General features: G+C 46.6%; 2 protein-coding genes across 2 annotated transcripts; one reads left to right on the plus strand and one right to left on the minus strand.

Moving 5' to 3' along the window:
• The first annotated feature begins 9,478 nt into the window (after positions 1 to 9,478).
• Positions 9,479 to 17,600, plus strand: LOC135808261 (ras-related protein Rab-27B-like). The gene is made up of 4 exons (XM_065321428.1): positions 9,479 to 10,281; positions 12,162 to 12,220; positions 12,923 to 13,079; positions 16,457 to 17,600. Exons 1-4 carry the CDS (start codon positions 10,060 to 10,062, stop codon positions 16,709 to 16,711), a joined length of 693 nt encoding a protein of 230 aa, XP_065177500.1. The 5' UTR covers positions 9,479 to 10,059; the 3' UTR covers positions 16,712 to 17,600.
• Positions 17,601 to 18,474: 874 nt separating this feature from the next.
• On the minus strand, positions 18,475 to 27,209 carry LOC135808263 (solute carrier family 25 member 36-like). The gene is made up of 10 exons (XM_065321430.1): positions 26,953 to 27,209; positions 26,802 to 26,865; positions 26,581 to 26,681; positions 23,897 to 23,974; positions 22,739 to 22,839; positions 22,005 to 22,074; positions 20,463 to 20,650; positions 20,182 to 20,250; positions 19,811 to 19,856; positions 18,475 to 19,439 (listed from the first exon to the last, which is right to left on the minus strand). The coding sequence occupies exons 1-10, from the start codon at positions 27,000 to 27,002 to the stop codon at positions 19,280 to 19,282; spliced, it is 927 nt and encodes a 308-aa protein (XP_065177502.1). The 5' UTR covers positions 27,003 to 27,209; the 3' UTR covers positions 18,475 to 19,279.
• Between the last annotated feature and the right edge of the window lie 258 nt (positions 27,210 to 27,467).

Consider the following 27,467-nt stretch of genomic DNA (forward strand, 5'->3'; position numbering starts at 1 on the left):
CTGGCTCTGGTCATGCTGATCATATCACAAGAGTCCATTATACATGTACTCAAGTACATGCACTCCCCAGGGGTTATCAGTTACATGCATGTACTCGGTATAAACCCAGAAATGTTTGCGCCGGTTTTAGTTCACGATTTGCGAGCACAGACAAATTTGCACCTGGAGATGTTCGCGATTGGAGTCAATTTCCTCAGTTTCTTTACTACATGTACAGTTCTACATTTCGCATCAGATTACTTTTGCGATTTCGCACCCATTGCTAAAACAGCGAAGGATACCGGATCGCAAAGGTTTCTGGGTTTACAGTATCGATTCTTGATAGTCTGCATCATGCCTGGTATAAGTTACTGAAGAGATCGGCTGTCTGCCCTCCTCACTCACAATAACATGCTGTTGTTGTTGTTGTTGTTGTTGTTGTTGTTGTTGTTGTTGTTGTTGTTGTTGTTGTTGTTGTTGTTGTTGTTGTGTGTGTGTTTGTATTTCTATTCGCGATTCAAACAGGCAAGCATGCCCAATAACAGGAATGCGAATAACAGAGAGAGAGGCGAGGAAGAATAATCGTGATGTCATTAATTTTATGATTGTACATGACAAGTTTAGTTACTAGATATTCACGTACATGTACATGTTACTTATACAATGCAAAGTAATCTCAGACGTCATGTCAGTACAAGGATTGAAGGAAGTAAAAATACAATCATGTACAGTGAATATCGTTTATAAAGTGACCGGGTGTAACGATATACCGGCTATAATGATAGAACTCGTCAAAATCAAAATCAAATCAGAAAAATGCAGCTAAAATATCACTATACACAATATTATCGGCTATACCGATATATCGCTTATTGTGATCTGGTGATGGGCTTCAGGAAGCAAACCATATCAAATGTACAGGAAACATCGCGTATAATGATCAAGAGTGATGATCACAAAAACAAGTGTTCTTCCAATAAAGTTCACTTCTTCCAAAACTGATCTAGTGTTGCCTGGATGCACCTGGCAGCAGACATGCGGGGTTGTACTCGTGGACATGAGCAAGGCCTTTGATCGGGTACGCCATGAACTACTACTTAACGAGCTTCAAGCTATTGGCATAAGCGGAGTAGCACTACAGTGGTTCTCCAGCTATCTCCAGGGTCGACGACAACAGGTGAAAATTGGAAATAACAGAGGAGACGAGACACATTGTACACGAGGCGTTCCGCAAGGGTCGGTGCTGGGGCCTTTGTTATTCTCTTTGTACGTGCGACATGTCCCTGGAGTACTTCGCCACGCAGAGTCCCAACAGTATGCTGACGATATCGCCTTTTATATACACTGTCAGTCTACTGGAGAACTTCAGCACAAGTTGACAAGTGAGTTGAACAGACTAAATACGTACCTTGGAAGCATTGGTCTCATCTTGAATGCCCAGAAAACGAAGTTCATGGTGCTTCGGAAGAAGGCTCTGCCTCTTCCGCCGGATCTTACCATTGTATGCGGTGGTGTCGATATTCGACCTTCTGCCACAGCGCGTTATCTTGGCCTTAATTTATTGACCAACACCTCACCTTTGAGGATCAAGTCAACCATGTATGTACATCTGTTTATAAGAAGATAGGAGCATTCCGCCGCTGCCGCCGTACAGTAGACCACACAACTAAGCGAATATTTTATTTATCCCTCATCCAATCCACTATTGAATACGCCAGCAACTCGTATGCTCACTGTCTTACACCATCTTTATACTCTCGCCTTGTTACTTTTTAAAAGTCATATCAGCATGAAAAAGGTTTTTGGTCTCCCTCGCCGTACCCCTACTGTCTTTGTTTTGCGGCACGCTAAGTTATACTCCCTCGAATCTCGTCTCAACTTGAGGCTTTTTATTTTTGTTTTCCGCTGTATTCATCAGCTTACAAGTCCTCTTCTTTCCTCAATGTTCACCCTCCAGTCGGCTGCTACTTGCACCGAGAGGCGCACCAGAGGGCAATCATTCTCTTCACTTTCTTTGCCCGCTGCTACCACTAGATATGGCATGTTCTCTATTTCTTTCCTTGGCGCTGATAGGTGGAATTCTCTGCCTGTCTCGTGTCGTCAGGTTGAGCATCTATCCGTTTTTGTTTCGCTCTGTAAAGAGCACTTAGGGTTCCCTGTAACAAGACGGCAACGTCTGTAGGGCCTTCCCTATCAAAATAATAAATTCTACTACTACTACTACTACTACTACTACTACAGTCGTCGCCAAAAAAATCCGGCCAAATGCAATGCTAGCTACCGGTAGCTGTACTGGGCCGCATGCACTGTATCATACTTCATAGACTTAGTCGTAGTGCCTACTAGTGGTACCAAGAGTAGATGGTGTTTATCTACTCTTGGTGGTACTGGTAGACCGGGTCTGCAGTTACTTCACTGTTCACATGCTGACAGGCTAGGCCCGCATACACCATGTAGAGGCGACAACGGCTTGGCAGGTCAGCCAAATAATTTGTATAGGCCCAAACCATGCAAACCTATCATCAGCGTTGATTGTTCACTCGAAATATGTTTGTGGAAGGAAACTGGCATGTTGAAGTTTGCTCTGAGGCCAGAGTCAATCGAACTGAGCCACTCCTTTGTGTTGACCGATTGCCTCCAAGTTGCCCAATTTTTCGCTTCAAATCAGAGGTGGCTCCTAATCGGACGTCAAAATCACTCTATTAGTCTGAAATTAGGTAAATGCTATCGCTCCACGACGGCCATTACAGAGTAACAATAAGCCTTGGTGTGTGCTTCTCCATTAGTTTTGATTGGTATGCGGTGCTTTATTGGCGAGAGGCGAGCCGCTGTTTACCTGCGACAAGAAGTTGATTTTTCGAAAGTCGTAAAACTCAAGTCGCAGTGCGAAGCAACACGTCAAAAACTCACCTGCTTGGTGTGGCGCTTCTGGTCATCGCAGAGCCATGAAATTTTGTCTCGGAGTATAAGTTATAACACATCGTAGTCTCACTGTGACATATGTTTTCTAATCAAAATACCAAGAGAGAAAGTGAATATTGAGTCCGTTCCGGTTTGCAACCTACCGGTATGTCCCATTTGAAACCGTCGCCTTCTACACGACTACACTCACTCAGAGTCAGACTCAGGCTCGGCGCAGTACTCAACCCGACTGCAGCAAGCAGAGTGCGGCGCAGACTGTTCAGTGCTGTCCAGTGCCAGTGCCCGTGCCAGTGGCAGTACCTAGACTAGAGTCTACAAAATGTGCCACTCCAGTGCATGAACCCGCGATGAAGTACCGCGTACAGTCCATTCATAAAAAGATGGGTCCTGGCTCTGGCGAGCTCCCGTATTTGGCGATTTTTCGTGATTTCATCGTACACAGTGCAGTGCTGCGAACTTTGAAATTTGAAAAAGGGTCCAAAAAGGGTGCCTGAACTGGGGTTCGAACCGCAGAATGCACTGTTGCAGGCGGGGTCAAACGGCCTGGATTTTGATGGTTTTTCCCAATTCAGTGCTTTTGGGGCAAAACCTGGCCGAAATCCTATTCTTGCTATGGCTTGCTTTTTGGACAAAAGAACTTCAGAAACATAATTGGAAGAGGATTCCATATGGGATTGCAGAAAAAAATTCTAAAAAAACTCAGCGTTTGACCCATTTATGGCCAAAAGCTAGAAAGTAGGAGTTCATTTTTTTCTGAATGGACTGTAGATCTACCTACCATACCTACATTTGTATGTACGCGTATACTTTGGCATTGGCCGGATTTTTTTGGCGACGACTGTACTACTACTACTACATGAGTGAGAGAAAATTCTACCTTGCATGCTGTAAGCAGCCACATGTACACGTGGCTGCATTTCATACTTTTTCCAGCGTGCACGCATCATTTCATGCCCAGTCATAGATCATGTGCAATGTGTGGTCACACATGCAAATCGGCTACAGTGAAGTGATGCACCGGATATAGTGATAAATTATCGAAAATCAAAGGGGCACGTTATATCCAGTATTTACTGTACTGGTGTTTTATTTGAAACTCGGATGTTGAGCCAATAATAATACTTCAAGTAAGAATGTAAAAAGGAAAGGGACATACAATGATTGTATGGATACAAGCTAAGAGCAACTGTCCACCATTGTAACTACAGTAGATACAGTCAGAAAGTGCAACAACTTACTAGGCACAAAACTGAGAAAGTACTGAGACATTCGACGACCTGACACCTACAAATAATTACATGTACAATGTACATGACTTTTGTACATGTAGCTCTCCGTCTCCGTACTCTGTCAGTTTGTGCTACAGTAGTATCGGCGAGGTCAGCCGTGCTCGAGACCTGCAGATGACGGAACGTAGTAAATAAAAGTCCTCCGAGCTGCGCTTCCGCGTCGCCAACAGTACTCACTGCGGGCCCTCAACCGCATCGTTGATGGCAACGCTTCCGGCTGGTTGACCGTGCTTCCTCTCAAGCAGGAAGGTTATAACATGTCGGCGCCGCGGTCCAGTTCCGCGATCAGTTGGCCATTCGCTATGGCCAGGAGCCGAACGCTCTCCCGTCGCATTGCGATGGCTGTGGAGCTGCTTTCTCCCTACGTACAGCATGGTCTGGATTGCATGAAGGGTGGGCTCATCAAGCGCGGGCACAACGATATCCGCGACTTCGATGCCCGGCTGGCAGACGTTGCATGGGGAGGTGTGGCTGTCGAGCCGGTGATGGTACCTGTGCAGGATGGCAACAACCGTCCCACACTGCAGGCGGATTGGCTGGTCCGGGGAGTTTGGGAAGGAGACAGGGTGGCGTACTTTGACAACCGCATCGTGGATGCCGACGCACCCAGCTACGTCCGCTCGAACCTCTCTTGGAACGCCGTATCCAACAGTACGTACTCAGTAGGGAGGTTCTGCTCAGGGAGTCGTCAAATACATTATGGTATTTGACGACTCCCTGGTTCTGCTATACGTGAAACGTAGAGAAATCATGTAGAGAGCAGGTGTCTGGGTTAGAGTCTACGGCTTCGCGTGTTTTGGCTCCAGATTTCTACGCGGAGATGGGGTTCTCTACGTTGCCGAGGGTGGTCTTCTCAAGCTTGACGATCAGATTTCCGAGGAAACAGTTCGACAGGTCCTCGAGGCAAAGCATCCTGAGGCAGCCCCCTTGAGCCACGAAGCCCTGATGCAAGGACCCTTCCCCACGTCACCCCACCCAGTTAGATTTGAGAAGTTGAACCGAGATGCCATACGCCAGGCAGTTCTGCACACAAATGGAGCTGCGGGGCCATCAGGAGTGGACGCTGCCACATGGCACTCGCTATGCACCAGCTTTGCGGATGCTTCGGATGCCCTGTGTGATTCTCTAGCTTGCTGTGCACGCCGCCTAGCAACAAAGTATGTCAACCCCTCCTCTCTTGTAGAGGCCTATCTTGCATCTCGGCTTGTGCCCCTGGCCAAAAACCCAGGGGTCAGACCCATTGGAATTGGCGAGGTGATCCGTCGTGTGATTGGAAAAGCAATCCTGTCAATCATTGGAAATGATATCCAGGAAGCAGCAGGTAGCCAACAACTTTGCGCAGGCCAAGACTGTGGCATTGAGGCCACCATTCACGCCATGACGGATGTATACAACTCCCCGGATGTCGACGGTGTGCTGATGGCTGACGCCAGTAACGCCTTTAACAGCCTCAACCGTGCTGCATGTATCCACAACATCCGCCTGTCATGCCCAGCCCTAGCAACGATTGTCATCAACTGCTACCGCAGCCCCGCCAACTAACTTGCATGTTGGGGGAGAAACCATTCAGTCAAGGGAGGGAACCACGCAGGGTGACCCGCTGGCTATGCCAATTTATGCCATCGGCATCCTCCCCTTGATCACGTCCGTGGCTACTGATGGGGCATGCCAACATTGGTATGCTGATGATTCATCTGCTGGCGGCAAGATGGTGCGATTGAAGGTATGGTGGGATCGTCTCCTGGAACGGGGCCCAGCTTTTGGCTATCAAGCCAATCCCTCAAAGTCAGTCCTCGTAGTCAAACCTGAGTGTCTGGATGAAGCTCGAAGAGTGTTCGCCGGCTCAGGGATCCGCATCACCGGTGAAGGCCATAGATACCTTGGCGCTGCCATCGGCACACCGGAGTACTGCCAGCACTTTGTCCAGAAGAAGTGTGAGGAATGGCTTGCTGAGGTAGCTATCCTCACACTTGCTGAGGTAGCTATCCTCACAGAGTATGCACGCACGCAACCTCAGGCAGCATACAGTGCCTTCACCAGAGGCCTTCAGCACAAGTGGACCTTCATCTGTCGAACACTAGCTGGGGCGGCTGAACAGCTGGGACCCCTGGAATGTCACATCGCTACAGAGCTGATCCCAGTGCTGACTGGCCAACACATCGACCAAGAATACCGCAGCCTCATTGGGTTTCCTTGTCGCCATGGTGGTCTTGGCCTGGCGGATCCTACATCTCTCTCCAGTCAGTACTCGGCTTCTCGGCACATCACTACTGCGCTAGTCCATCAAATGAACACTCAGGCTGGTATCCTGGGAGAGTCATTGGCTGAGGTCAGGGACCGCAAAGGTGAGGTACGGCGTAAGCAGCGAAGGTCGGTGGCCCACCGTGCCATGGAGCTCGCAAATGATGCATCTCCCCCAGTCAAGCGTGCCATGGAGCTTGGCAGCGAGAAAGGAGCCTCAAGCTGGCTTACATGCCGCCCACTAGCACGTCATGGCTTTACCCTGTCCAAGGCCCAGTTTCGTGATGGGCTGGCGCTTCGCTATGGGTGGCACCCGGACCGACTGCCATCAACCTGCTCGTGTGGTGCAACGTTCACTGTTGCACATGCTCTCTCCTGCGCTACGGGCGGCTTCATCATCATGCGGTACAATGAGGTGAGGGATCTCACGGCGCAGCTGCTCGGTCGTGTGGCGCATGACGTCAACGTGGAGCCAACCCTCCAGCCCTTGACCGGGGAGAACTTGCGCTATCGCACAGCTGTGCCGGGGATGACCTGGGTCGGCTGGATGTTGTCGCGAGCGGTATCTATGGCGGCCGGTTTGAACGGAGCTACCTGGACGTCCGGGTCTTCAACCCGCACGCTCCATCAAATCGCTCATCATCTGCGGCATCCTGCTACAAGTACAAGCGACACGAACGTGAGAAGCGCCGGGCCTACGGAGAAAGGGTTCAGCACGTTGAGCGGGCTGTGGTTTTCTCGGCACATGGTGGCATGGGCAATTCAGCTATTTCTCTTTACAAGCGCATTGCCTCCATGTTGTCCGAGAAGACTCGTGAAACCTACTCCTCTGTCATGGCCTGGATTCGTGCCCGGCTGAGCTTCGCCCTCCTGCGTGCAAGTGTTGCCTGTCTTCAGGGTGCCCGCCGACCGATCCACTGCCACCGCCTTGTCTCTGCTTCTGCCGCACTGGTGGTTGCCGAGGCTAGGATTGTGGTCTGATCCGGCTCAGGAGCGGTATTGTGTGGGAACTGAACTATTGTTATCGATTTCACTGTACTACTTTTTTCTCTTTTACGTTTACTTTATACCAGGCGTGGGCCATCCCCTGTACATACATGTAGGTGCAAGAGTACATAATGTACTCTTGGTAGGTGCCATCATTTTTCTTTGTTTCAATAAAATACTGATTTTGGTCCCAAAAAAAGAAAGAAAAAAGTTCTCTACGTTGTGGCCGTGGCACACGCAGAGAAAATGCGTACGGATTTGCTGGGTATCGATCAACTGCATGCAGAAAACTGCCAAATATGGAAGGGGAAATTCCCAGTACACATTCCACGTGACTTCTCTAGGTGAAACCAGGGGGTTATGCTCTTGGTGAAACCAAGAGTACATAACCCATGTACTCTTGGTGAAACGTAGAGCAGAACAGCATTTCTTTACGTTACCATGGTTACGGGAACGCGAAGAAAGTTCGCGTGATTCTTTGCGTCGCGTTCCCAAAACGTAGAGCAGAACCTCCCTATTGCTGCCTCTTCCAAGAAGAGAAAGTACAAGGCGGCCGCAGAGGAGCTGCGAGCATCCTTCACCCCGCTGGTCTGCTCAACTGATGGTGCACTGCACACAGAGTACCGTGCGTATCAACGGCGACTTGCTATGCGCCTTGCCTCCAGGTGGGACAAGTCCTACACTACAGCAACGTCATGCTCTGGGTGCGGATCCACCATCAGTAGGGAGGTTTAGTCCCACGTAATCCGTGGGTACTTTACGTGTGTGTACCACGTGATACTCAGTGACCCACGTACAGACGTTTTCTGATTCACGACATACCGTGTATGGAGGCTCACCCACGTTCCGCCAGAACGTGGGTGAAAATCAGAATGGAGTGCATTGTGCAAGCTGTGAGGGTGCTCAGCTGAAGAAGTTTCCGAAGTACGAAATCAAAATACTGGATGAGCTTCTTAGGCTCGGGTAGCTTCGTCTTTGACCAGATTTGGGCCTTTCGCTTCATGCTTTTGTTTGTTCCGTGTGACTAAACACAACATTGCAACGTGTTTGCCCTTCATCCACTTTACGTGGATCACCCACGTACGCGTTTCCGTTACGTGGGAACTAAACCTCCCTAGTTTTCTGTTTTCCGGGCTGTCGACCTTCGTCTCCGGGGTTCACGTCGTCGTCTCGGTGGGCTGGCAATTTGCGATGGTGTCGGCCTTGGCGTTGGCCGTTAACATTCATGCGTATGGCACTTGTTGTTGTTGTTGTTGTGTGTGTGTGTGTGTGTGTGTGTGTGTGTGTGTGTGTGTGTTTGTTTTCTTTCCTTTTCTTTTCAGCTGTCATTTGCCCTGATCATGCCTCATGCGTGTTTCACAGCATAGTACGTTTCCGCTCATTTTCTTCTTCAACACACGCTAGCTGTATTACTTTGTTCTTGCCCGTACAAGAGGCTATATAATATTTTTATTTTAATTATACTCCCTGGCCTGGTATACCGGTACTGGCGGTAGTTGTTGTACATCTTTGTGACTGTATCAAGAGTCCATGATGGGGTTATGGACTCTATGTACATGTGTACACTACATAAGTCATAACAGTGCACTACTTTGTAGTAGTGGTGTATCTATCCGTGTTTTGATTGTTTTGGCAAAGGAAAAGGTTAGGTATTCTTTCCGCCTCAGTTGAAGTATCCAGAACACTGAGCTACATGACTGTATGTGGCTCCTTATCCAAGACCATCGCCGGGAAGTCCATGGCAGAGATCTGGTGATGTACTCTTTTGATCTTTCATTGACACTTGGCCCGGCTTCAGCCGTCAACCGGCCGGAACCTATTTTGCCAGATACACTGCCACCAACACACTGAACACTCAGAACAGTTTCATGATCGAGTCGCGTCGATCTGCTTCAACAACATGAATATGAGTGCATGCTTGAGCTCCGGCCTCCGGGTGCAGGTTCGTTGTCGTTTTGACAGTCCCGGTCCGCCCACGTGGCTCATGATACGGTGCGCCACTGCATGCACGTGTAGATATACTGGCAGTGCAGTATACGGTATTAATTCCCGGGAAGAGACGGAAGATGACATAAATAGCACGGAATATAACGCCAAAAAGGTGACCAGTTTTACAAACTGAAACAGTGAAAGGCTCCTTCTTTCTTGCTTTAGCAAAATAAGTGTTCAGGAAGACCTACTCAGGCTACTGAACAGCACTGCTGTCGTTCATTGAGATACATGGTGAGTGTCGGTACGGTCCTGACTCCTGTGCTGTAGTTTGAATCGGAAATCTGGAATGCGGACACGTGCGACGGTACGAAGTAACTGTTACTTGTACTAGACTAGTACAAATGTCATGTAGACTTGCCTGCTGAACATACCACTTTGCAAACCCAAAACAGTTGATGTTTATTGAGCGTCATCACGCTATAACACATTCGCAGTCCTTTCGAATGTAATGGACTACCGTAGGTTGCTTTAGGCTGTCGGAAACTGGCGTGGATGCTTGGAACTTCCTGGGAAGGATTGCAAAGCTGAGTTCGCTGAGCTGAGGAGAAAACTCTAGCACACCCGACTGCATTGCTTGTACGCCAAGTTTAGCAGTATATGCCAGTTTTGTCCTTCATTGCATACGCATCGACGTGAGTTGGCAGCTGTTATGGAAGAAATCAGACGCGAGGACAACAGGCGAGAAGAGATCAAGCGTGCTCCCAACGCCGCCCTGTCATCCCAGACCACCGGAGACTATGATTACTTGATAAAGCTGCTGGCACTGGGCGACAGCGGAGTTGGGAAAACATCGCTACTATCACGATTTGTAAATGGTGCGTTTGATGCCAACATCGGAACAACTATTGGCCTCGATTTCTTCGAGCGACGAGTGAGTATTGTATACCATTAATAATACCTTATGTACATTATTCCGGGTTTTAGCCAGGAGAAATAGTGTGTGTGTGTGGGGGGTGGGCAAGCAGTCAACCCATTTTTTCTACTGTCCAATATTGCCTTGTCACACAAAATGCTACATATGGGCACCCAAAGCGATCAATTTGTGGCCACATTTTTTGGTTTGATCTGAAAAGACACCATTGTCGAAAAATGAATAGGGGGTGCCCTATCATGGTAGGTCGGGGGGGGGGGGGGGGGGGCTGCGCCCCCTACCCGCTTTGGCATGAACCATGATAGTATGAATGGGAATTGGGAGCAAAAACACACAATGACATTGGAGATCTCTGGAGTAAGGCTTATGCAAGTGACATTGTGAATGCTCATACTTGCCCACCCCTGGCAAACAGTTTTCCTGACACTGCACTCACCTACTCGAAGGTAAACTGAGTACGAATTGACTGCACGACGTGCAATGTGTGTACAGTATGTGTTGTATGACCTACACTAGCTGCAGACAGGTCACCACCTCCACGACACGTCCATAAAAGGACGAGGTGGTGGGGGCGCTCTCGCGGTACCAAGACTGCAGGAGTACATAACCCCCAAGAGTGTGCAACTCCCGCATACCCTGCTGTCCCGACAGAATTTCAAGTTGACGTCATTCTTATGATGCAATACTCTGTGCACCAGTGATTTACAACATTTGTACGGGATGTCAACGCATCACACGTTTTCTTTGCAATAGTTTTTACAGAATCAGGAGGTAGACTTGAAGGCAGTGCAGTGTTGCCAGATTGAGTGCCTTGACTGTACGCAGTGGCCCGGTGGTGTGTACTGCTGCTTGCCATCAGCGGGTAGAACTGTACTAACATCCCGCAATCCGTACCATTGTCTTCCTTATTCTTTTCGAGCTGGTTATGTGAACATAGTAAAAAAAATTAAAAAAACCCAGAATTCAGTCTGCATTCATGGTGGGTGGGGGGGGGGGGGGGTAGGCCGAGGTCCACTTGAAGCGGTTCCCATCTATCTGGATTCTGCAAGTCTGTGAAGCAGCCCAGGACAATAGAAAATTACTAGATATACAGTGTTTTGAACTGTTTTCTCGTACCAAGATGGCTGAAATCTACTACAGTTGCTACTACTACAGTAGTTCTCAGTGAAATCCAACCCAAAGTGCAAAACCAGCGCCCTGGACCAAAACCAGCGCCCTGGACCAGTTCCCATTACTAGTACAGGTGGAATTCTGATACTTCGAACCCCAAGTTGCCAGGAAAAAACTTCTAATTATCCAGACATTCCAAATATCCAAACTTGTACCCGCAACACATTATGTGCGTCGAAATGCTCGCATTGTCACGCAGAGTTGCGCTACGCACCTTAGAGACACGGATTTCGCAGACACTAAACCGACCAGTACAGCCTACTCATGCACGCTGAACTGACTTTATACTGTACAGTCAACTTCGAATTACGCTTTGCTAACTTCGAATTATCGGCACAAATCTCACATGTTTTCTATGTATTAAAGTGGATTCCGTGGAACTTCTAATTAACCGGACATGCCCAGTTCGAGGTTCGAACTATCAGGCATGGTTATGTGGGAATCGTTTTGATGGAAATCGATCCTGGAAGAAACTTCTAATTAAGCGGTATGTTCAAACTAAGCCATATTCGAATTATCAGGATTCCACCTGTACATCACTGTATTTTGTGTCAGGTGTATGTCCAGCCGCATTCCTACCACCAACATCAACCAATGCCAAATTAATTGTCAATGCGTTATGTGTTGGTGGTGGTGTTGTTGTACTGGTCAAACACGACAGATTCTACCTGTACTTTGATTTGTTTGGCTATGTTTGTTGGTGTATTCAGGTCACCCGGCGGGGCAGTCGCATCAACTTGCAACTCTGGGACACGTCAGGACAGGAAAGGTGAGTGCCTCATGCCGGAGCGACTTGAAGTAAAGATGTGCAAGACGTAGTTGTTGTTGTTGTTGTTGTTGTTGTTGTTGTTGTTGTTGTTGTTGTTGTTGTTGTTGTTGTTGTTGTTGTTGTTGTTGTTGTTGCTTCTAATCTTTATTCTCACGATAGCCGGTGGCCAATAAGAGATTGTTGTTCAAATCTTTATTCTCACGATAGCTGTTGTTGTTGTTGTTGTTGTTGTTGTTGTTGTTGTTGTTGTTGTTGTTGTTGTTGTTGTTGTTTTTATTCAACAAGAAATTGTTGTTGTATTCTTTTATTTTACTGCGTTATGGGCACAGGCAATGCTGCCTTCTCTTTGGAGAGTGAAGCCTCCGATTCCTGCCCAAAACGATTTGTACTACTGTGTTCATTTCATTTGCGCATTTCGAACACGCTCGCTTGCACGAGACAAAGCCCAGCTAACTGTGATGTACATCAATGTGTATCAAATGAGGCCGTTTGGCCGTTTCTTGTTGCTTATTTCGTGTGATTGCTCCTTGGCTGGTGTACAGTGCTGTGCTGTTTACTGCATTTACTAAGTGCCTGCGCATCAAGAATTATCTCATATCACACGACAAGCCGAACCTGCCTGATGAGCTTTCCAGCATGGATCTCAGCATTACAGAAGAAGATAATTGATCCCTGTGATTTCCCCATGTACACTGCATTTAGATTTCGCTCTGTAACCAGCTCCATCTATCGCAATGCATATGGCTACATGATGGTCTTCGACGTGACGAATGAGAAAACGTTCATGAATATCCGCGACTGGCTCACCACGCTGCGAGAGAATGTAGCCTCAATCACAGACGATCCTGACGTTATACTGGTAAGCACGAAGCTCCTGACTCCTGAGCTATCTAGTCATGCAGAAATTTAACGGCAAATTAATGCCACTACATACAGTGCTTCAGTCCTGCTGTAGCTATCAGAATACCATCTGACCTAGCATATCGAATACAGGTGGAATCCTGATAATTCGAACATACCGCTTAATTAACTTAGAAGTTTTTCCAGGACCAATTTCGATCAATACGAGTCCCACATAATATTATTATTATGTGCTTGTTTGCGTAGACATCAGCATGGCCTGCAGCTGCATTAATGGGCATGCAAATCATGCAAACCAGCCAAAAATGTTCGCATAAGCCATTTCGAATAGATACAAAAGACCATAACAGTTTCAGAAAAAGAAGAAATATGCGAACAGAAGACAAAAACTAGGGTGCCGACACCACTCGGGCACAGATGCCCACCCAACCGCTTCGGTCAGCAGCAAGGGCACGGAACGCCTCCAGATCGACTTTGCTTGACAAGGAAAGTCCAATCCGCTTGGCATCATCTTGTAGTAGCGTTGGTAGTGTGTGTCTTGGTCGTCCCCTCCAGCCCGCTGGACGAGGCTCTGCAAAGTACGCTCCCATGGCCAGTGATGGTGGGGAGTCAGCCGGGAGCCGGAGGACGTGCCCAAAGAGCCTCCACCTAGCTCTCAAGATGATAATGCCGAGAGGAACCGCGCCGGTACGCTCATAGAGCCTCCCTATTAGGTGATGCCGAGGATATGCTACGGCGACAGCAACTGGCAACTGTTGCCTTTGGTAAACTCTGGACGCTGTGGATCCGTAGGTCGCTAGTTTCGGAGGATCTCCGCATCCGGCTCTATAATGCCTTTGTACTCCCTGTACTCTGCTACAATTGTGCAACATGGGCACCAACGAAACAGCAGCTGAGCCGTATTGAGGCCTTCCACCGAAAACAGCTGCGGGCGCTAATCGGCATTGTGTTCCCGAATCGTATTAGGAACGAGAGTCCCACATAAACCTTTCTGATAATTCGAACCTCAAACTGGATATGTCCGCTTAATTCGAAGTCCCACAGATTCCACTTTGTGTGGGATTTGTGCTGATAATTCGAAGTTAGCAAAGTGTAATTCGAAGTTCACTGTACATTGTACTGGTCAGTTCAGTTTGCATGAGCAGGCTGTGCCGGTCAGTTCAGTATCTGCGAAATCTGTGTCTAAGGTCCATAGCGCAACTCTGCGTGACCATGAGAGCATTTTGACATACATATTGTATTGTGGGTTCATGTTTGGATAATTAGAATGTCCGGATAATTAGAAGTTTTTTCCTGGCATTTTGAGGTTCGAATTATCAGAATTCCACCTGTACTTTGATGCAGACAAGTGATCATGCTTGCGAGGCAATGATAGACTGCAAGAATACAGGTGGAATCTGGATACGTGTACATTCAAAACAGAGAGGTTCCAGGCTGTCCAAGAGAGTGCTCAATGCCGAGAGGCAGAGCTAGTTTAAACAATAATAAGAGGACAAAAAAGTTTTTACTCGGAGTTTCACGCAGTAAGCGATCATCAGAAAACAGTGTGTACATGCCAATAATTATCTGGATACTCTTATTTTAACCATGCACACCGCACCAAAACCATTACTAACATCTCGTTCAACTGGAAATTGCCGTAGTTGTATGAGAGATTGTCCTACAGCCCGGTGCAGTCCTCTGGTCAGCTAGCACGCATGACTGCCGGCGGCTTGCAATGTGTTGTTGTCTTGCGCAAGAGTGTGCAACTCTATCTATGAGGTCTGGAACAGTAGAACATCACATCACGTACCGAACCCGTACACATTGTTGCACCCTGGCCTGTGTATGATGGATACAGGTTTGTACGCAACCTTGCTTTGGGTTCAACCAAGAGTACATAACCCCCCAGAGTGTGCAACTCCCACATACCCTGCTGTCCCGTCAGAATTTCAAGTTGACGTCATTATTTATGACGCAATGCTCCTTGCCCCAGTGATTTACAACATGTGTACGGGTGTCAACGCATCACACGTTTTTCTTTCCAATAATTTGTACAGGATCGATCGGCTTCGGTCAACCACAGGTTCCGGATTCGTCTGATAATCCGTGTACTCAGGGCCTGCTCTAGACATTCAACACAGCCCGGTCAGAGTGTACCTGGCGCATGCAGGCCAGCCGGGTCAGATTATCCGGCAGAAAAACAACCAAAAGGCCTGCTTAAAACGCAGGAAAACAGAAAGGCGAATTTAGTGCCGGAAATCGGACATTTTAGAGAACAAGGCGAACGATCAAAGTCCGCAAACGTAGAAGGTAAACGACATTACGTGAAGAATGCAAAGCAGTTCCATTGGATTCTGATTTAACAATTTGAAAAAAAGGAATTCTGTTTTCCAATTACTAATTAGTACTAGTACTAGTACTAAGTAGTAGCAGCCTAGCAGGACGAACATGTTCACATATTAGAGCACTGGGGGGTGCCTGCAGCACCTTGTGGAGTGGCTGCTTCCTCGCGACCAAATCCACCGCCGCTCGTCTTTCTTTGGAAATGCGTCTTGCACAAAGCGCATGACATGGATACTAGTAGACTGGCATGGTCGTAGTCCAGCCAGGGTCGACCTTTCTTCCAAGAGTCTTGGAAAGCGTGAGTTCTTTTTCTCTTCGCTGCGGGCTCCATCGTCCAAATCACCAATCGGCTGAAAACTTGCCACTGTGTCAAAAGCTATAGCCAAAGTTACGCTTTTGACTGCCTGCCTCATCGACTTTGAATGTCCTGACTTCCTGCTCGCCGCTGGCCAGATCGCGCTCGAACCAGTTGACCCTAGCCGAGTTTCTGTCGCTTGTAGACTGTAGACTGTAGTGTGTAGATCTACCATGGTGTACGGTTGCGCTAGATTTGCAACAGATGGGGTCCGCGAGTCGTAAAACACCCGTATTTTAGGAATCCATTGTCAGTTTGAGACATTTTTCAGCCGGGTCAGACTGGACCCGGTGTTATCTGTTCAGCCAGGTCGTGCAGTTCCCCAGCCGGGCGCGTGACCCGGCTGACCCGGCTCTCCAGCAGGCCCTGGTACTGTGCGCATTGCATCATCAAAATGACGTCAACTTGAAATTCTGTCGGGACAGCACCCATAGTGGAGTTGCACACTCTGGGGGGGGGGGGGGGGAGGGGGTTATGTACTCTTGGTTCAACTCTCTTGGGGTCACTTTGAACTGTTTGCCAGCATATCCTTTCGAACCAGGGAGGCTGCTCCCTGGTTCGAACCATGTCCCATGATGTGAAGTTCTGCCGTCGCAGCACTGCATAGAGTTGAGTTGTGCAGTCAGTTGCACACTCTTGGGGGTTGTGTTACTGATGTACATTTGTCCTGTTGTGATGTCGTTTTGTCTGTGCAGGTGGGCAACAAGGTGGACTTGCACGACCTGCACGATTCATCTGAAGACATGGTCGACCTTGCCGAGGTGCAGAAGTGGGCAGACGACAACGATATGACGTTTATTCAAACAAGCGCACGCACCGGATCCGGCGTCGATGCAGCCTTTAACGCACTAATTGAGATCGTCATGGCGTCGATGGAGAAGCAGCTGCGCCGTAAGCTGTCCCTACCGGACCTGACGGCCGAGCAACAGTCGAGCAGTTGCCGGTGTTGATGCGATTCGTCTTCTCAGAAGCCAATTGTGGATAGTAACACTACCACAGACACCAGCCTAGACACACTGAACAGGATTTATGCTGGTGGACTGAGCGCTGTGTGCCAAAGGATTCCACTCCTGCAAACGTGCAGTTGACGGTCGTGTGTAATCTCGATGTACGTCTGGCCAAGTTATGCATCCGGGCATATAAGGCCAATACAGCGCCAGAGGCCAATATCTGAAACGTCTTGGGGATGTTACTGCGCACAACCAAACACTGGTAGGTTGTTCCTGTGTGTGTGTGGTGTGTGTGGTGTGTGTGGGTGTGTGTGTGGTGTGTGTGTGTGGTGTGTGGTGTGCGTGTGTGTGTGTGCGTATGTGTGTGTATGTGTGCGTGTGTGTGTGTGTGTGTGTGTGTGTGTGTGTGTGTGTGTGTGTGTGTGTGTATCTATGCTACCATGCGACACCTAGTCCAACAATGTTTTCCGTACTGTCTTATCTACTGTGTTCAGCCATTGAGAGATTGATTGTATTCGATTATTTTTTTATCTTCAAATTCTTTTTAACCCGATCCACACACACACAGTTGTACATGTTTTGAGCGCTGCTTGTGTGCTGTGTGTCCTCCTCACATCTATAATTTATCTTCTTCTTTTTTTTATTTCTGTCACCATTAGGTTTTTGTCATCATGTTATTGTACAGACACAGACCTAAAGTTGTAGCTCCTGCACTGATGTAGTCAGCTAGCAACACACCCAAGCATAGACTTTGGGCCTTTTTTTAATCATTGTTAGTGTTTGTAGCTCTTTTAGTTTACCAATTTGTTGGAACTGTCCTAGTTTCCTTAATACCTAGAGAGAAGTATAAAATGATCCGGTCTAGATCTTTCCAATGGATTTACCGGAATGCGTGCGGTACACCCGGGATGCGTGTGGTCACTGTGGTGTATGCTGCACAGAATCGACAACTGTATCACTTTTTTCTAGCCATTAGTCGGGTTAGGGACTCTTTGCTGCTACGGAACATAAAACATAAATTGAACAGTCATGCAGTCCTTTGCCTCTGCTAAAGGAAATTTGTGACCTGTTCAAATGTAGCTTCTGCATGGAGATCTGATACAGCATATTTCCTGCAACATAAATTGAACAGTCATGCAGTCATTCGCCTCTGCTAAAGGAAATTTGTGACCTGTTCAAATGTAGCTTCTGCATGGAGATCTGATACAGCATATTTCCTGGATTACAGCAGTGGATGCAGATGAGCAGCGAGTGGCGTAATAAATAATACTATACCTTTAATCAGGTAGTCCCGCGTCTCCCTGATTATCACATTCTTGGTTACGGGCCTATGGAACACTGCATGCACGACCTGATGAAAATAACGTTGCGGACAATGTGGTGTATATCTCGTGTCGCACACCCGCGATATGACCATGCATGCAAGGAAGCTAGCTAGATGAATGTTATCGGATCAGCCCTAAACATTACACACTGCATGGCTTTGAAGGATGATGACTTGTCGGTTGAAGGCACTAATTTGCGCGTGCATGCCGACTGGACTCACGGGCATTTAGAGACATGATTTTAGTGCGTCTTGATCCATAGAGGGTGGTGGCGCTCCTACGGACGCGGGAAACTCGACACCAGCATACAAATCGACAGCAATGATTATAAAGCGCATGACCCGCATAAGAATCCACGTGACATACAGCACAACAGCCTACATTGTATGCGCTGTATACGTCACGATGATTGTCCACAACACAAGGCGATTGACCATCTGAGAGCACACCATTGAAACCAATAATTGTAACCACAAGCACAGGTGTAGGTGACTAAACAGCGCAGCAGTGTATACTGCTGTTAGATCATAATCGATAATGAACCGGGGCAAATCGCGCCGACAGACAAACAAAACATTATACAGTGCATGATTGTATTAGCATAGACTCAAGCATACAGATAACGGCTAACAGAAACCGCTGAGCTATACAGCAGCATATCTCCAAAATGCACGAGCTAAAGCAGAGAGGCAACAGTCTGTCAAACAAACAAAAGAAAGAGAGGGAGAGAGCACTGGTCCAGCCATGCCCTCTCTGTGCGCTCTACAAAGCACCAGAATACAAGCAAAAAAAGAAGAAGAAAAAAAGAGGACAGTGACAACCAAACCATGCCGCAGACATGGAGATAAATGATATTCCTATCAATGGCACTCTCTGTCAACAGATTTGAAAACAGAGACGTGCTGAGGCCAGTAGTAGGATAAATAGTTGTCCAGAATGTTTGATGAAAAGAAGAATAGCATGCACACTGAAAACCAGCAGTGATGATGCCTAGAGAGAATGTGTGATATTTGTGTACATCTGAATAAACACAGAGACAAGCTATAGAGAAGACAAGACAGAACACACGGCACATATTCACATGCATAAATGCCAAGAGAGAAAGAGACACACACGCACACACACGCACACACACACACACACAACTACGTGGCAGCAGCGAGAGTACAGATCATGTGCAGTGGTTAGTGAGGGTTAACAGGGTTAACAGGGCCTGCAGGGCAACATGGTCAACTATCCAGTCTTATTCTGCTCCCAACCACCGGACCGCATGTTCATAGACCAGGAACATTATCGCAGTGTTGGGAACAACGCGACACAGATGCGCTGAGAGACCACCATACAGCCCAGCTGCTCGCTCTTCCTTCCAAACAACAAACAGTGTCTGGAAAAATTTCCGGTACCTATCCAGCACACAAACACACACAGCGAAAAAGAGAGCGACAGCAGTGCTCAATAAAATCCAGTGTTGTCAACACGTTGAGCTGTGTTTACAACACAACTCATTTGCGTGCGAGTATGGTGTAATAAACTACATGATTGTATAAGATTTCAACATTCTCTTAGGTGCTGGTTGAGCTTTCAGCCTGGGTGAAGTGCAAGTCATGATATAAATGATCCAGTCAATCTGAGTATATGCTAGTTTGAAAACTCACATTTTAAGTTTAAACACAGCCTGAGTACTGGTGTCACGACGAGATCACTCCAATTATAAAGCAAGCGATTGACGTGAGAAGAATATGAATGATGGCACCAATATGGCAAGAAGACTTACTTGCGATTCTTTCCTACTTCGATACGCAGACGTGTCCTGACTACCTCTGCACAAGTATGAGGACGGCAAAGGCAAAGAAAGGAAACCGGTGAATGCAACAGTAGCAGTATCACAAAGCATTCTATACATACACGACGCCACCATAACGACAAGCCATCCTCTAGAATGTGGGTGATTAGGTGACACACCTTGTCTAATACGTTTCATAACAAAACCCTATAAGAAATAAACGATACACAGCGAGCAGTGTGCCGTATTTACAATTTACTATCCATAATAATGATGGGCACTTGCCATCAGTTTCCTCACATGATATACGATGGTGATAAAAGCACATACATGTAAACTCAAGTACCCAATGCTGCACATACCGTGTGGATAGGCCATTACAGCGGCTACCGACTTCGCCATAACAGTGCACTGGATCAACTGAGAGGCAGCTGAGAGAAGAAAGCACAAAGCAGCACATATACCAACAGAGTCATGCAGAGTTTCAGAATAGGACTACGCAATAGCACTACAAACACCTCTGCTTGCAGATGTTCTTTTTTATTTTTAACGTGAAGACATCAGCTGTGCCCTATTGAAATAAGGGGACAAATTTGGCACGAAAATATGTTGATGAAGAGGGAAACACAAGGTGGGTACTTACAAAGGTCGCTGTCTTCACTGCCATTCTGTAGCCGCTTGCGCTTCTTCAGGTGCTCGTACATGACAAAGTAAAATGCGGTCTCGCACACACCAGCATAGGATGCAGTCAAGCCCCGATAAAAACTCCTTAGTCCGTTGTCAGCATACAACTCCCTCGCACACCCAGCTGCGGTCTGTCGAGATGTGCCACTGTCATATGCATGTCACCATGGAGAGCATGAACAAAACAAAAAACGGGCAAGGAATGAAACAGAAGAAAAAAAGCAACCCTACAGAGCAAACTGATTTCAAATATCACTGGTAGACAGCTGAGCATTTAACCCCCAACAACAAAAAAGAGGGCGTGTAATACTGTATAATTATTAATACATGTAATTCTTGACCTACGTCCTTCATCAATGGGTCGAAAACAATATCACTGTGCTACAGACAATATACTGACGCAGTAGCCAGGATTCATGTGTGTTTGCCAGTGGAAGGGAAGCATTAAAAGATTAATTGCAAAATTTCGTAGTAGCCAGGATTCATGTGTGTTTGCCAGTGGAAGGGAAGCATTAAAAGATTAATTGCAAAATTTCGTAGTAGCCAGGATTCATGTGTGTTTGCCAGTGGAAGGGAAGCATTAAAAGATTAATTGCAAAATTTCATAGTAGCCAGGATTCATGTGTGTTTGCCAGTGGAAGGGAAGCATTAAAAGATTAATTGCAAAATTTGGCTTTGGAAAAATTCAAGCATGTTACATGTATACAGGTGACCCCTAAAACTGGGTGAATAATAATAATGAACTACAGTCGTCCCTCTCTAATCCGGCACCTTTTGCAACGGCATTTTCTGCTGGATAAACAAGGGTGCTGGATTATCAAATCCTGCCCTCCAACCCGGCCCACCTGTTAATATACATGTTTGTGTCGTACGTCAAAACGTAGGGATTTTCTGTATCAATCCAAGAACTTTGTGGAATGCATGTCTTTTTACATACACTTGGGAATATCCTATGCACTGGCATAGGATATTCCCAAGTGTATGTTACATGTGGTGTGTATGTTACAATGGTCCCTGACAGTATGCGATGTACAACTGCTGGATTAGAAAAACGAATTATGTACAGTTTGAGTGATTTGTTGCAGAAAATCGTTGCTGGAGGCGGATTTCAAGTGCCGGATTAAAGCGTAGAAAATGAACTGAAAAAATCCGTTTTGCCAGAAAGTGTGCTGGTTTGCAAGGGTGCTGGATAAACAAGTGTCGGATTAGAGAGGGACGACTGTATATGCCTAGGACATGCACTCAGTGCAAATGGGGGATAAAACGGAACAGCAAATTTCAAGCCAGTGGGACCACCGAGAACTCGGTCGAAACATGTGGTCTGCATGATCTGCACATGGGAGCTGAGCCCCCTATCCCAAGAGACTACCGGGTCAAACATTATCATGAAACATACCCGCACTTAACTACGCCAATGCGTTGAATTCACTTTGAGTACAACGAGCACTGAGATAGTATTCTGGGAAAGTACATGCACACGCAGAATTCCCAGGATCCTTACCTGCCTTGGTGGACCTGTAGGCGAGTCTTGACCACCCATATGGGAGACGTGGATGTCGACACAATCAACCCTACGTTCAGAGCAGCAGGCAAACACAGCATGCATCAATGACTTATGCATGGAAATGTCAGCACAAACTATACAGCGTACAGCATACATCAAAGCACCACACACACACACACCCACACACATGCTAGTATCTCTGTGAGACAGTCAAGGACGGCTCAAGCTCATCGACAATATTCCCCACACTGAACAGTATTAGCTGTGCAACACGTGGGTTATTGCCTGACTGAGCACCAGCCCAGCAGTAGAATCTCTCTTATTCGGATATCCAGTAGTAATGTACCCTCTGTCAAATCCAAATGCATGCACATTTTCAGATCTGCGAAATGATTTTGATGGCCTCACACACGTGCACTACAGAGAGCACCCAGGTCATTAAAGTCCAGTTGCATTTCATATTGGGGTGCACTTCAGTCAGAGTTTCCCTTGCCTCAACCGCACTTCAAAACTAAAAGTAAAAGATCACAGCCCTCCATGCATGCCTGCTTCAGCGAGCCAAAGCTGAAGAGAAAGAGATGCCACGTGCACTGTGTTTACCACATTCTGAAAAAAAGAAGAAGAAAAAGGGACAGCTCTAAGACAGACAACTTTCAGTCCCCGTGGACACCGGGCAAGAAAGGTTCTACTGCAGTGTACAGTGCACACGCCACAAAAATCACATTACGTACCAGCTCCCAGTGCGGACAGTAAGTGCACCTTCCATGTATTCGGACACGCGTGGGAGTTGCACAGCAGTTTTAAATTAGAGTACGACGCAAAGTAGATAGCCCTGAAAAAAGATAGCATTAACAAAAGAAGAAAAAAAGATAGGATTAACAAAAGAAAAGAAAAAGATAGCATCAAAGATAATCCAACACACATGATCCAAACAAACTGAAGACTAAATTCATGCTTCCAAAGACATCAAGGCAAAAGGCATATATAGAAAGGATTTATTGCAATCCCCAGCTGCCTGCCCCAGTTTACAACAGGCAGTAGGAACACTGACATGCTTGGCTCACTGACGTGTACTGTACTGGTGACATCTCTGGCGGACTTCCCTTGCATTCTCCCCAGATGCATACACGGTGCTTGTAAAGTATGGCCAAGAGTACATAAACAAGAGTGGGTAAAGGGGCCGTCCATAATTATCGATCTTTTACACGAAGAGAAAAAGTTTCATATATGGGTGGGTCAAGAGGAGTTTCGTTTCGAAAATGATTGATATGTGAGACATCAAGGCATACTTGCTGTCAAGTCAATATATTTTTCATTCAGGGGGGGGGGGGGGGGGTATGTGGGTGGGGGAGGGTCCTAACTAAACTTTTTCGTTTCGTGAAAATTATCGATAATGCCCGATAGCCCCTAACTCCACTGCTGGCCTGATTCACACCGGAATTGTTTTCGTTGACGTCAATTCACCCAGTGACCTTGAGTCATCATGTAAAATTTCCGAACAAGATCTGCACTGCTGCATGCGGGGCACTTGGGAGGACTTCGCCTCCTGAAAACGTCTTTTACTTGGCTTTTGCTTCAACTTTGGATGTACTCTGAAGTAAAAAAGTTTTCCAAGGTATGAATCCCCACCCTTGTACGTGATGATCTGGGAGTCATAGTGTTCAGGGAGAAGACACAAGACCATAATACCTGAAATGATGTACAGTTCGATCCCTGATTGGGAAGTTCTACGTGATCCATGGTCCCCACAAGTTGTGGTCACGCCTCGACCTACTGACCCTGATAAGTCACTGCACTCTAGCTTATGCACTCTTGGTAAGGCCTGATCCAGACATGTGGTCACAAGATATCCTCACTATGCATCACAAGCACTGAAGCAGAGCACCAACCTTGCAGGAGCAATGCCAACTAGGGTTGGGCCAAGTCCCTTGTACAATGCTGAGAATCCTTCTGACCGCACTATATTCCTGCAGCACAAGACAAGACAATAATTGCAGCCGGTCAACATCCAAAGCAAAGAGAGAAGCCTGACATCATACCAGTATAAAGCCAAGCACAAGCACAAAGCTCTGTGGCGAGGGGCAAAAGGGAACGGTAGGGTGACACTGATGTTCACACAAACATTTGCCAAAACAACAAAAGTGCTCGATGCTCACGTACTAACAAGATAGATTCCACCTACCAGTATCAAGATAATTTGTGTCAAACTAAACCACTGCATTGATTCTTGTATAATACAATCCCTGTAGCAATTGGAAATGGACCGACCAATTGACAATTTTAACTCCCAATTTATAACGACATCAAGCTGGGAATATGTCAGGTCCTCCATGCAGAGAAGACAAATTTGAAATTTCACATCACCAGTTTAGGGTGACATGACACAAAAAGTGTGTGTGTGTGGGGGGGGGGGGACACCAGTGATTCACTAGTGGGTACATATTAACATGCATCAGTGTACTGTAAAAGCAGAAATTTTCGGTGGTGTAATATTTTCGGTATTCTCCAAAATCGGCGGTTCGGTAGAGGGAAATTTTCGGTAAAACCCGTTCTCCAGGTAAGTGTACTAGTACTACAGTCGACCTACCCTTATAACGATAACCCCTATAACGATATTACCCTTATATAACGATATTTTTCTGCCAAACCAAATCACTCCATTGACTTTTGTATACAATGCCTTACCTCTATAACAATATTGGCACTAGGGGTCAAACGGGTGTACCTTCAACTAACAAACGGGTAATTTTCTTAACCCTTTACCATCCGACCAAAATTCCCCAGCACTCCCAAATGCAATAATTCTCACCTTATTCTGAGAATATCTTCGGTTCTAATCAACCAATTTTCACAATATTGGGCATTCTGGAAAGCTCTCCACGAGATGCGTACATTGAGCTCAAACAGGACACTACCGAGATCACATATCCAGCGCCAGGGAGCTTCAAATACACCCCATCGCTGGATATGCGAGGAAATTCTCTCCTCGCCAGCCATTTCTCGCTCCTTCATCGTAAACGTTCCAATTTTTTGCTTGCGTTTCTTTTCTTGCTGCCCACGCGCTCAAAGCATGCCAGAGTGACTCAGGATGCCAGGAGAGGGGAAATTCCCCGCTCACTCGGAAAGAAATTTGACTTTTACCGTGGCTGAAATGTCGAGCGTCATATCTTTGGAATGCGACGTCGCCCCTCTTCACCGATTGATGCAACGGAAAGCTGAGCTCTTCGGCTTCTTCCTAGATACTTAGTTTTTTTAATTCCGCCAAGAATCGATCGAGTTACGAATGTTTTAGTGTATGCATGTCCATCGATCTCTAGAGATCGATTCAAGTACACACGGATGGTAAAGGGTTAACGGGCGGGTTAACGGGTACCCATTAGCAGCCATGTATTAATTTTTGCGCAATTTCCATATAAACCATGATAATTTATCTGTTCTCAGGTTGCATTTTGATATCACATTGTGATTCGCCAGTTGATTTGAGTCTGATAGTTGCAGAGGTAGATCTACTAGGTGCGAAAATGCAACAACAATGCAGGCATGCAGCTTGGAGTTGTAAATAATTGACTCCCGCCTGGAATGCACAATCCCAGCAGTGTTGTTCTGTACTGACCTGATCACCGAAATCCAAGTGGGTACCCTTTTACTAACGGTACCTGGGGTTAACGGGCGGGTACCCGGAACACCCCTTTGACCCCTAAATATTGCTATAACGATATTACCCCTATAACAATATAAATGGGCTGACCAATCGACATTTTCCATTTTATAACAATATCCAGCAGGTAATATGACTGTACAGTCCACTGTCAAGGTAGGGCAAGCTTCACTTGATAAGTCGCTGGGACATGACGAAATTCAATGGGGGACCAGTGGGCACCTTGCTGTGTACATAATGTGCATGAGTTTTTTTGACGCTATGAAGAGTGTAAAAAATGAACGAAATTCATGCATATGACGTACATGTATGTGTATGAATGAATCAGTTACCCCTATAACAATATTTCTTGGTCAGACACAAAATATCGTTATAAGGGTAGGTCGACTGTACATGTATACAGTATCGGTTGTACCGAAATTTTCGGTGAGTTTTATTTTCGGTAAAAATTGTCGGCACCGAAGTTACCGAAAATAAAACACCACCGAAAATTTCTGCTTTTACAGTACGTTCTTGGTGCTGGAAGTAGTAACAAAACGACGGAATAAATCAATCAAATATTGCAGAATATGAAATGTAGCACTGATTACTAGTACAGTATATCTTGCTCTGGTGCAAATTTAATTCTAAATGTAGGTCGATCATCATTTACTGATTTAGGCAAACTTCCAAGACAGCCTGTTCTGTTCAAAAAATTGCCTAACACCACATGGTCACATGCAGTATACTAGTACAGCGTGGACTTGTACTATAATAGCATACGCGAGAAGCGACTCGTCGACTGTGCGCTTCAACAACTACAAGTACATGTCGAAAGAAACGTATTTAATAACTAATTATTATCATGCGCTGTTGTCTTCATGTCTCCAGCTGCTCGAATAAGCACGAGTGCATGTCACAGAAAGCGATCCTCACCTCAGCAAAGACAGGGGTCGTGGCAACACCATAGATAGGGAAGGCACTGCTACTGCAGTTGGTCGAGGGGCAGTCGAAGTGAACACTCCACAACTGGACGTCTGAAAAACAATAAATCGGTGAATAAAAACAATAAATCAGTGAATAGAGAAAGAATCAATTTATTTTCTCATCTCCAAACATTAGGTCATATTCGGACGACGACAGTGGCACACATTTACCTGCATGCGAGTTTTCACAACGTCCAGAGGTGAAGTCAGGCTTGATGCCACAGTCCCAGCAACGCTGCACAAAGCCAGGGTTGAAATGAAATAGAACCTTTCGAAGAGTTCACGGAATTTCATCCCATTTAGCATCCTTGTTTTTACTCACCAACCACTGGACAGATGTATCAGCGTTTTCCGACCACCCGAATCAGACATGGCGCAAGAATTCTTGTAATTGGACTTTGGAAACTCATTCAAGGTGTTCTAAATCTTCTAGTCGATATCTAGTTCTAACAATTGATGGAATTGCAACAAAACATCGACCATCAATTTTACAGATGAGAAGCATCACCAACACAGTAGTGCCGTAGTATAGTGCGGAGCGGCATACTGGACGTGGGGCAGGTCATCTGGGTCATCTGGTCATCCGTACATCAAACAGCAGCCAACACAGCTTTCGATGCATCGAGAGAGTAGAGCGCGAGCGAGCCGCGCCGTTCGATCGCGTTCGTTGCGCAACTGCTTAGCGTGCACGTGATCAAACCCCCACGCCGGGCCACGCGCACGCAACATGCAACTTCGTTATCATGACAACTATAATGGCGTCATGAATGCGGAAATAATAGCTAGCTGTATCGCGATCACGATCGGTTTCAAAGTCTCATGCTCAGTCTAAAACTA

This window comes from Sycon ciliatum, chromosome 2 (genome assembly GCF_964019385.1).
Source record: "Sycon ciliatum chromosome 2, ocSycCili1.1, whole genome shotgun sequence".
NCBI lineage: Eukaryota > Metazoa > Porifera > Calcarea > Leucosolenida > Sycettidae > Sycon > Sycon ciliatum.